Source organism: Mchenga conophoros, linkage group LG17, assembly GCF_057382185.1.
Source record: "Mchenga conophoros isolate Kocher_MC1m ecotype Shallow Benthic linkage group LG17, M_conophoros_male_GT1.1, whole genome shotgun sequence".
NCBI classification, from domain to species: domain Eukaryota; kingdom Metazoa; phylum Chordata; class Actinopteri; order Cichliformes; family Cichlidae; genus Mchenga; species Mchenga conophoros.
The window spans coordinates 3,478,173-3,490,296 of NC_140542.1; the positions used below are offsets into that span (position 1 = coordinate 3,478,173).

A 12,124-nucleotide genomic window follows, 5' to 3' on the forward strand; every position below is an offset into this window, starting at 1 on the left:
CCCTGTAAGCCTGAGATTAGCTGTGGAGCACGGAGGCTTTTTAAATCATTCTTCTGCTGTACTCCTCCTTCCTACAGTAAATCAAACAACATGCATATCTCTTGTTTCAGTCCACATTCATACTCTGATGAGTAAAAGTGGTTTTATGTTGGTGTGAGCTCCCTTCTGTCCTCGTGAGAGCAACCTTACATGGAGTATATAAGCACAAAAGCACACAAGACAGCACAAATCACTAAACAGGCTAGCGCTGGAAGTCAGGTGAGCGGCTTCAAACTACGTTACTCTTCTGCCTTCACTGTCTCCAATTCCACCAAGCACTACTTCAACTGCTGTGACAGCTTGTACTACTTAATACTATACCTTGGACTCCTTAAGGTTAAGTCTTAAAAGAAAATGTTCCAACGTTAAGTACTGCCGGCAGTTTAAGATCCCAAATCATGCTTTACACCCAAGTCATGTCAGTCCAGACAAGCCTTCAGCCGTCCGAGCAGAGCTCAGGCTGCAAGCAGACATATTCTCCATCATGTCTTTGTGTCCTCCAGCTCTCTACAGACAAACCTTGGTCAAACTCGCTCAGTGCTCTTGCCTTTCAGGGTCAGGCACTCATTGGATGAGAGCGTAGGCGGAAGAAGGGACACTGGATTGGCAGTGGCTGTTAACCCTGTCTGACGCCATAATCCCTGCGGCTGAGCTTAAATCCGCACCGACTCCACCTGCTCTGGCACTGTAGCTTAACTTCCTGCCTTTCCTCTTTTTTCCTTCTTCTACAATTCCTCTTCATTTCTTTATCAAATCTTTATCAAATTCTCTCACCATCTTATCCTCTTCATTATCCGCCCCCTCGTATGATTCACACATGCATCTCTTTCAAACTTTCCCAGTAGCAGTCTGGCAAGAGGAGCAAGTGAAAGTGGCTGTGTGAAGTTTCCTTTAGTGATGAGTTTATTTCTTTAGGGAACACACCGAGTTTGTGCGCCTGTTTTTATGCTCTGTCTCTCACTAATTAAACTAAATAATCCAAACAGCACACAGAGTCATGAAAGCAATCTGAACTAAACACAAAATTAAAACTTGCAGGTATAGTTGGATTTTTTGTCCATCTTTCTTCGATCAACAAGATTGTTGAGGTGACCCTGAATCCTCCCTTAGTTATGCTGCAATAGGTGGAGGCTGCTGAGGGATTCCCATGATGCATTGAGTGTTTCTTCTTCAGTCACCTTTCTCACTCACTATGTGTTAAGAGACCTCTGCACTGAATCACACTTGTTATTAACCTCTGTCTCTCTTCCACAGCATGTCTTTATCCTGTGTTCCTTCTCTCACCCCAACCAATCACAGCAGATGGCCCCGCCCCTCCCTGAGCCTGGTTCTGCTGGAGGTTTCTTCCTGTTAAAAGGGAGTTTTTCCTTCCCACTGTCGCCAAAGTGCTTGCTCATAGGGGCTCATATGATTGTTGGGTTTTTCTCTATTTGTAGTGTTGTAGGGTCTACATCACAATATAAAGTGTCTTAAGGCGACTGTTGTTGTGATTTGGTGCTGTGTAAATAAAATTGAACTGAACTGACTTGAAAGATTATTACAGTACATTACAATCTATAAAGTCAAAAATCATCCTTTGAAAATTCAAAATTTTAGAATTCATATTTAGAGAGCACACATGATAGTTTATGGGAAAATCCCACTTTCAAAGTGAGCTGAAACTATCCAATCAGTGATAGGAAATACATACTCTAGGTGGTAAATCAAACATCTAGTCACTTTTTCTGCAGATGCTGCAGTAATCTGGTTACCTCCAACCGTTCTAGCAGTAATTAGATTTCCAAAAAGTCAATTTTGCAGTCAAATTGGATTCCCTTTGTGTAGAAATGTAAATACACTACATGCTCACGCATATATTTGGATCAATTCATGCATCTACAACTAAATGTGGGGATAGCAGTTTAAGCACTGATCTCCCCAGCCACCTGCTCCAACACCTCCATGGGGACACCATTATGTTCCCAGATATAATCCCTCCAGTGTGTCCAGCATCTGTCCCAGGCAGGACAGAAATGCAGAACTGCGTGATCAATTACAATACAATACACTTAATTAACTTCAATGATGAAAGGTTGACAAAAGCAATGAGGAGGAGGAGCAGAAGACAGCAAAGAAATGGTAAATGGTAAATGGCCTCCATTTGTATAGCGCTTTACTCAGTCCCTAAGGACCCCAAAGCGCTTTACACTACATTCAGTCATTCACCCATTCACACACACATTCACACACTGGTGACGGCAAGCTACATTGTAGCCACAGCTGCCCTGGGGCGCACTGACAGAGGCGAGGCTGCCGGACACTGGCGCCACCGGGCCCTCTGACCACCACCAGTAGGCAAACACGGGGTTAGTATCTTGCCCAAGGATATTTGGCATGCAGCCAGGAGATGTAGAAGAAGATTATTGACTAGGTTGTAGCATCTAAGCAACGTATGAGGACCAATTTAATCTAGACATTCTCTGCTTTCAGATAATGTGGATATGCATGGACTGCTTTCAGTGCTGCATATCTACAGTTTTAGTAAGGAAATCAACTTCAGTGTCAAACTGACCCAATTGTTTTCAGGATCTTCACCAGTGATGAAAATCAAGCCTCAAGCTCCATACCAGAGATCTGAAAGTGGTGCATCACATCAGGAGATCAAGCACATAAGCTTTCGACAACAGAGGGGACTTCAACTAAAAACTAGAAGCCACACTGAAACGCTGAAACTTCCAGGAGTATGCAAGGAGGTGCTTTTGTGCACATTTCTTTATAAAAACAATCAAATGGTTGCTAATGAGGTCAGAATCTGCTATGAGGAGGATAAGAGGGATTTCATCCATCATGAACATGTAAACATGGAGCTTTAAGCTCTAGCCTTTTAAAACGATTACTATGTATGCAAATGTATCACGAGGGTTAGTCAGCACATCGCAGCTGGGGTACAATCAAATGTGATTATGTTTCAACACAAGTTGTTATCCTCCAGAAATCCTGCTCTGCAGCAGCGACACACCAACACAGCAATTCAAAATCACATTCCATCTTCACACCTTAGATGTGAATGTTCTCACAACTCCTGCAGAATATTCTTCCAGAAAGATCTGTACCACAGCAGCAGTCGTGCCCTCGTGTATGGGGTGGATTCATTCGTGAACTCCAATATTAAGAAACTGCCTATTTTAACCCAAGGACATCAGGCAGAATCTATGTTAACACTGGCAAGAGAAAACACGTCAAAGCAAACACTGTCATCACTTTGACACAAGACCATCGGCTAGACGTTGAAGTCAAATCGGTTGCCATGGATACCCATTCTGGACTGCAGGGACTTGAGGGTCATATTGGGTATATATTCTTACAGACTCTTGTTTCTCTGAAGCAGTGAGGACTAGAATGTGAAGTAAGTTGACTGCTTTTATTCTGTATGCTTACACCAGGAAATGAGAAATATTAGCCAAGGGCTGACTAAGCACTTCTTACTCCAGTATGTATACTAATACATTTCAGCTATACCATAAACACAAAACATGTATCTCATTGAACGTCTGACAAAGATTTTAATGGACCGATCCCAAAAGGCTGCTGATGTGTTGAGCCTATATCCACACAGCAACACACAGATCACACTCTTCAGCGATCACTGCATACACCTAGGCTGATAAGCCTGACACAGAGAGCGTTTCTGCAATAACAACACAGTCATTAGATTCTCTGTACCGCTTGCTCTCTCTTGTGGTAAGAAAGTGAGTTCCACCCTAGAATAATGTAGGAAACACTGACACAGAGATTCAGTTTTTCTTGTATACTATAAGCAAGATTTGCCAGAAAATATTTTTCATTTAAAAATAAAAATCCCACATTGGAACATTTTTCACTCACAGCAATAAAAACAAAGGATCTGTCACAGTTTACAGTCTCAAAATCAAAACTATCAGCCTCCGCTTCTTTGCCCTTCATGCTCTCTGTGATCTTAAGAGGAATCAAACTAAATTTTCTGATACTAAGAACACACACTGAGAACAAGGAAATCTAACAACACTCTAGTAATTTTCTAATCACAGTAAGGTGTCCACAAGAGGGCGCTGTAATACAAGAATAAGGCATGAGCAATGATGTAAGACCAATTTCCTCAAAGCTATAGAACCCCCTCTTTGATTTGTTCCTATTCTGCTGCATGGGAACTTCCATCCCTGAGCCCATCAACAGTCCTGAATGAGATGGTTTCCAGAAAGGAAGCTCAAATCTCGAGTGGAACAGGATGAGCAGGTTTGAAGTTGGGATCTCCTAAAAAGGTCTGCAGTTGGCTGGAGAGAAAAAAGAGAGAGACTAAGCAAAACCCTGATAGCTATCCTGAGGCTACAAATGGCCATTGCTTCAATGTCTTAAAGTGTCAACATAACACACAACAGAATAAAAGAAGACAAAGGAAACAGGATTATAAGAGTTAAGAGGCTCAGCGTGTACAGTATGCAGCTCTATTTAGAACTCAACAGCAACTACAATGATTGTAATGGTCAGAGTGTGTGTGTGTGTGTGTGTGTGTGTGTGTGTGTGTGTGTGTGTGTGTGTGTGTGTGTGTGTGTGTGTGTGTGTGTGTGGACCTATAGTGTACAGTATATGAAGTATATGGTGTTTTTCAAGCATGTTGTGTAGCGATTGAGCCGGTGATATTTTAACGCTCCCGTCTGGGACAGCCATTCTGGATATCTAACAAACAATTAATAGTCATGTGCTTTATCAGAGCAACTGCTGCAGAGGAGCTCAGTTCTGCATTCAGCCTCATTACACAGAGCTGGTTAGTGAAGAAAATGGTCAAATTTGAGGAATCACATGAAAGACATCTTATCATTTCATGCCATGTGATGCTGCCCAGAAACAAACCTCCTCTCTTTGACTTGCTGGTTGATTTTCAAAGAAATTCTTTGCTCCATCTGTTAAACAGGCGCATCAGACGGCAATCACGAGCGCCACCGCACAGTCAAAACCACGACACAATGTTTGCTACTTTGCTAATATTATCACAGGCAATATGTCATGTCAGGAGCACAAAAGTCCTGGTTGTACTGAAGAGCATATTTTATCCCTTAAAGACACGATTTCTAAAAATACTGGAGAGAGAGGAATGCGTCTGATTAGTATAACTTTTCATTTAAAGGAAACAGAGAGCTGATTTTTCCAATTATAAACATGTACTTCCAAACAAATCTGAATAACTTAAACCAAAGACACACAAATGAAAAGGTCTGCTATAAACAGATATGACTAAAAACCTGCTCAATATACTGGTTAGTCAGTAGGAGTTACCATCTTTCCTGTGATGGATCTCTTATTTTTGGAATTAAACTTCTCTTATTGGTTCTTTCCTGCAGTAAAAACACATGTAGGAAAATGATAATATACTTGAACACATACACCAGACTTTAAAATGTACTTATTAGGGTGGTACAGTGACGCAGTGCTTACAGGCACACTAAGATAACTGCTGTTTTTAACTTGGCAGTGGATGTAACATTTGACGTAATCTATTTAAATGAAAATGACTTGATTGGTATAGTTTCAGTTTATATAATGCACACCTTTGAATTCATATATTTCAGTTGTATTTCTCTCAGAACGTTGCTTAATGTGATTATTGAGGGTAAAGAATCTTCTGTTTGAGTCAGTCTTTAGTTAGTTTCGAGTTTGTAAGTTCGCTTGCTTCTTTTTTCCAGGTGAGCGTGCAGTTCAGCATTTGTTATGATGGCTGTTCTCCCCCTTGGAGACCGCGGGAGTCTCCAAAAATGTTTTTAAGATTAAATAATATACCATGTTCTGACTGAGGGATTTCTGAAAAATTAAAACGTACAGCTCTGTTATCACTTCCAACATAAATGAAGACAGAAAACTAAACAGCAGTGACTTTTGCAGGGTTACTGAAGTTGGGCTAGCTGGTATATAATGATGTGCTACATGACTGGGCTGGGCTGTAGTTACATCGTAAGGGTTTAAAAACTGAGCTTTAAAATGAACTCAGAGAAGATACAAAACATGTTAAAAACACAAAAGCCTTATTAAATGCAGAGTAGTTTTTTTCATATGTAATCAGTTAAAGATTGGATATCCCACCTGCTGTGAATGTTTTAATGCAGAACAGTTGTTATTATTATCACTCGTCACATCCTGTTTATGACAGTTAAAATTAATAAGAGTGCCTCATGTAAACTGTGTGTAGTGTTAAATAGGCCTATACTACTGTACTTTAATGTCGGTCATAAGGGTGGTACTTCAAGAGCCATGTATTTTATGCTACAGGCTACAGGAGATCTAAGACAGAATTTCACTACAGAAATCCCACAAAGACTGGAGGAAGCACTGATTTTAGAAACTGATGTAAAGTTACTGTGGATTCCTGTGATGGCTGAAAAACAAATTTATATAAAAAAAAAACATTTAGAAGCACAAAGCAGAACATGTTTGTGCAGGATTAACTGTCTGCCAGTCGTTATCAAATTTCTTGGCATAACACATCTGCTTAGAAAGTACATGTAGCAATGCATCAACAATCTGCTCAGAGTTTAAATTCAGTATTATACAGATATTTACTGCACTAGCATTAAGTACAACAGCAATAATCAGGAAAGTGCTGCATGATGACTCTGAGAGGCTGAATGGGAAAAAAAATCATGACTTGTTCAAATAGGCAGCACAGGTTGCTTTTATTATGATTGAGGACATGTAGTGATGTGAGGGGGTGTGGAGTGGGGGTGGTGTTAGTAATTTACTTTATCCTGTCATTACCATAGCAGCCAAAAAATAAGGAGGAGGTCAAACGTTTGCATAAACAGTGAGCAGCATGAAGGGGTTAGGGTTTGAAAAGTACACGTTTCTGCACTTTTACAACATTTGAACCAACTAAAATATCCTGACTAATTTTTTAGTGTGAATGTGATCTGAGAGCACGTCATAAAGCACTTTTTGGGAGAATGCGTTACTACTATGACATAACGTACAGTAATGGAGACACGCTAAATCATGACCGAACGCGCTGATCTATAATAACCATGATGGACATGATTTCATTTCAGCTGCGTGCCATAACCCTCTCTCTCTCGCTCACTGTGCACTCAGCTCTCGAACAAGAACAAAGTGCAAACTAATGACAATAATAACAAACCAGTGTTTTGGAAAGCAGATCTTACCGTGGCTGTAGCTGACTCCTGGGCTGAGGGTAGAGGGGCTGGCAAGCTGCTCCCTGTTGGGTGTTTGGAGGCCTACTTCCTTCTCCCTCTCCTTCTCCCTCTCCTTGTCCCGCTCCTTCACCTGGCGCTGGCTCATCCTGCTCGGGGTCTGTGTCAGAAGGACGGTGTCATCACCGCACACTATGGCAGCTACATAAAAGGAGAAGGAAGAAGAAGTGAGAGATGAAAAGGGAAGACATCAGAAGAAAAATCTGACATGTTGCCACCTTTCTTGAAATCAGAGCACATCCACACACAACCCTCTTGTGGAGCATCTGATAGCTGCAGCCTTCTGTTTCATAACCTATTTTGATAACTTACATAATATTTGTTTTCAACATTATCATCATGACGGTTTTCATGAGAGCTGATAACCTGAAGATGTGAGCCTCTCCCCTATTACTCCACCTTGTTTACTGAGCCCTAATGAAGCAGGCAGGCAAGTTATTGCTTAGCAATGGGAGCCCATCTCGGATGAAGTGTGACCAATCCCATTGCATTAAAAAAACAAAACAGGACTCATGCATAAGTATGAAAACACTTCTACCATTTATGGTTCTAAAAATATTTGTAACAAGAAAAAACAACAACTGCTCTGGTCTTACTGGGGTCAGCAGCTAAATGTCTCTTGTTATCCCATCTCTATTTAAATAATGTGTTTACTCATTTATCTTTACACACACCATCTTGCAACAGCAGAAGTTATTGTTTTAGTTAAAATGGTTTCAGTTGCCAGTCTTGGGCAAGATATTAAACACCTAATGGCTCCACAATTCATTCATCAGAGTAGGAAGGTGTGGGAATGTTACACAGAAAGCACCTGGGTGTAGACAAAAGTGCTTTATGGGACATTTTGTATAAAGCTCTTCGAGTTCTCAAGAAGAGTAGAAAAGCACAATATGTGAACCAGTCCATATGGCTCTGTGCTATATTTGAAAGTGGAATTTACATATTAGACAAAGGAAAGAGCAACACAATCACATCGTTTTGCTTTAACATCTGAAGTTAAGGGTGAGCGTTCTTAATATCAGTTTATATACTACATAGAAAAAGTTCATCTTTGCACTCTGTGTAAAAGAATGGACTTTGTTTGCTTTTCCAAATGCAGATACATTTTGTTGTGAAGCCATATATGAAGTGGACAGTGACACACTTTCCCAAAATACATAATTAACTAACCACTAAAACTGACTTTAAATGCTCAATACTTGGGAAAAGCAAGAGCACATGCATTCTTTTCTAATCAATTTCAGCCTAAATATCAGTCCTGGCCAGTTTGCTGACTGGGTACACTGGCCTTAGCCCTTCGTCTGAAAGGTCACTGGCTTACCGGAGGTGGCATGCTGCTCTCTCAACTCTGCGTGTTGCTAGCAGGGCGAAAGGGTGGAGATGAGGGGGAAGGGCAAGACAGTGATAGCAGATAAAAACAGAGGGAAAGACAGAAAATGAAAGGGATTGGAAAATGTGTCAGAGGATTTTGGATAGAGATTAAAGGGGACGAAGGGGTGTCCGCCATGTGTTGTTCACCAGATGTTGGCAGTGGTGGGTTTGCGGGCAGTGGGGTTGGTGTATAGTGGGCAGCATCAGCATCAGCAGCAGCATCAGCAGCACAGCAGGTGAAGCCGCAGCCGCACAGGACGACAACAGACAAACACACACACACACACACACACACACACACACACACACACACACACACACACACACACACACACACACACACCAAAAAACAGAGGAGACAAGAGACAGAAAAAAAACACATTAGTTTAACCAAAATGTGGATGGAAGACAACTTAACATAAATCTGTTGGGTGATGGAGGCAGTGGGAGGGAGACTTGGTGATACACAGCAATGGATAAAGTTACAGCGCACACACAAACATGATGGAGAATAAATGGTCACATTCCCAATGACTACCAATCAGCGGCCCATTAATTACAACAGCTGCTGCTGATCATCTGGGTTTCAGTTAGTGTCACATCTGATATTGACTATATACCTCAAGGCAACGTGACAGTGGGAACTGTTTTTTATTAATGATGAATGAAACTGGTTTTACAAGATGAGTTTAGAAATCTTCAGCAAACCGAGTGAGTGCACATTCATTTTGAAAACTTAAAAATCAAATGTAAAATTAAAAAAAAACATGATTTTAATAAACCCAACGCTGCTTTGTGCAATGTGATAATGTCCTCATGCTAACCTGCTCTTAGAAATATTATGCACCAGCTTATTCTTACAGATTATAGTTAGCAGCTTCTGTCATTGCTAGGATATGCTAGCTGGCTAGCTATATGACTAAACCACACATCATATAAGGAGGAGACCTGACTCCTGAGCAGAAATCTATAGGAGATGGGGCAAAGAAGACAACTGTCATGTCTAAGCTCCCCAAAGAGCCAAACAACAGCCAAAGAAGCTATGTTAGCAAACATTGCGCATGCATAGTAGAAGTATAGAGCTGTGATCAGATGTTTACATACACTTATCATGAGCATGTTATGGTAATTTGAGCTTTGAGCTGCTCTTTTTCCAGGGTTGAATGATTGATTTAGCACCATACAACTTTAATAAGTGGTGCTGAAGGTTCTTCGATGTCTTTTAAGGGACAAACTCCAAACTCCAAAATTAATTCAAACTTGTGCACCCAATTCTTCAAAGAAATCATTAAAAGCCACAAATTATTTAATTAAGCAGGAACGTCTAAATAAGTGCTGGAGTGGTTTCAAAGGTTCCTGCCAAGTGACAAGAATCACTTTTAAAAGAACTTTGGCCAAATGAAACTTTCGGGATTATTCACTGGTTGCATGACATGTCATCCCTGCAGCATCAGCCTCAGAATAGCACAGGAGAAAAATATTAATGATTTGTGGATGCATCCTCTGGGTACAATAAATATCCATGTAACAGCACAACCACTTTGTTACTCAAGTGTTTTATATTTTCAGTACAGTACACCATTTACTTTGCAGGTAGTTATTAATGTAATGTCTCATAAACAGGAAGTTAATCATTACAATCAACTTAAATATTTCAACCATTGGTTTATATTTCTTATTAAGTCCTATCCGCAGAGCAATAAACATTACAGTGTAATTGGTAAGCAGCTCTGACCACAAACAACAGACACTCACCCACATGACTCCCTCCACCTGTGCACAGCGGAGAGTGGAAGCATTTAACAGCTGACCAAAAGCAACAAACAGGCTCTGATTAGGTTTGCTCACCATGGCCTCTCTTTATCTTAAAAGTAACAGCTCTGCAACAGTAAGGGCGCTGTTTCTGTTCAGTCATAACTCTGACACGACTGCAGAAGATTCTTAATTTCACTACCTCCAAGATACCGTCTGGCTCAGGTTTACAGAAACCCATCATATTAGTCCAGGCAGCTGCAGTGAATAGATCTGGTGTCATGGTCACCGCCGGAGTGAAGCAGGATCCTATATAATCTCTAGTCAGACAAAACAACCATAGGCAGCTCAGTGAGAAGGAAGACGGGGAAAACAGGGCCACTGATTGGTTATTGCTCAGATAATCCTACAGATGAAATCAAATCACAAAGTTCTGATTGGTTAGAACCCAGAGACCTACTGGCTGAGAGGGCAGACGATACTGAGAGCTGCTCACAACAATAAGGGATTAGCAAACTGTCACTGAACGCCAGAGATCTATTAACGAGGCTTTGTGAAGAGGCACCAACAGAGTGCTTTCCTAATTTAATCTTGGCTCAGTGTGCTGTCTTACCATTACACTGAGGCCACTCCCACCAAGTTGCAAACAGATGACCCTCAGTCATTGGGGCAAAGAGTTCAGAGGAGTTTGTTCCTGGAAGGCTGGTAGTTTTCTCTAAATACAGCACACAGTCTGATCCCAAAATAAACCACTTTTCCTCAAACTGTCTGTTCAATAAACTCACAGCAACTGTCAGCAGCTTCCGTGACTGACAGTCTTTGTGAACCCGGGGTGAATGCTGTTTATAACAACCTCACCTGGTGATTAGTGCTGATTAATTATGCAGATGAGAGTGTGGGTGGTGGTGAAGAGGCTGACAGAGACACAAAGTGAAGGGCCAGCAACAATCTCCAAGTGATACTAATAGAAAACAGAAACTGCGACAGGCAGCCCGAGAAAGAGTTTTAACAATACAGTTGAATAAAAGCGCACTTGCTGGACCACAGCAAGTGGCAAGAGCACATTAGCATTTGAAAAGCTTTTGTCACTATAAATTGATCATCAAAAAAAGGGTGGTGGGAGGTTTACATGCACTAAGCTGACCTAAAGCATGAATCATTCAAACTCAAACTTTTTGTGACCAGGTTTTAATATTCTATAAATCCTCAAAAATAATGTCTGTTGTCAAGTTGTCTGTGAGATTTGTACAGTCTGCTGTTTTCCCAGCACAAACATTTGTGTGGAGAATGAGAATCAACAGTGTACAACCCACATCCTCACAGCTGAACTTTTAGTGTCATGAATAATCTAACACGTTCATCTTTTTGGGGTTTCTACATGGAAAACAAAGTGAGGTAGAGATGGAGGAGCACTGACTCAAGTTCAGAGAGATAAAGGATGGAGGGGATTTCACCACACATGAGCCCATTCTGAAAACTCGCAGTTTTAAAGCCAGCAGGATTTTTAGCATTTGTCTGTATTTTGCAGTGCACTGCAATTATTTTACAGATAATCCTCTGTAAAATAATATTCTCACAATCATCATAATTAATATTACACTATTACACTGCTCAAAAAACATCCCAAAACTAAAGGGACACGTTAAAACCACATCAGATCTCAATGGCGACGTGCTGAATACTGATTTGGACTGAGTAATGTGAGTAATCTTGAGACTACGGTGAGAAGCAACAAATCCTCCAGCCATGGC

The 12,124-nt window shown here is 40.9% G+C and overlaps 1 protein-coding gene across 11 annotated transcripts in view; it reads right to left on the reverse strand.

Moving 5' to 3' along the window:
- The window catches only part of osbpl8 (oxysterol binding protein-like 8), a 107,140-nt gene that overhangs the window by 31,400 nt on the left and 63,616 nt on the right, over positions 1 to 12,124 (reverse strand). For 3 of the 11 annotated variants that reach the window (XM_085250910.1, XM_085250911.1, XM_085250912.1), the window contains 2 exons: positions 8,572 to 8,608; positions 7,203 to 7,391 (listed from right to left, as the gene is read on the reverse strand). In XM_085250910.1, the coding sequence (XP_085107036.1) occupies positions 7,203 to 7,391; positions 8,572 to 8,608 (226 nt within the window). Of the gene's footprint in view, positions 1 to 360; positions 776 to 7,202; positions 7,392 to 8,571; positions 8,609 to 10,376; positions 10,876 to 12,124 lie in introns of those variants that run through there. The other 8 variants (XM_085250914.1, XM_085250915.1, XM_085250905.1 and 5 more) reach the window with 7 other exon arrangements.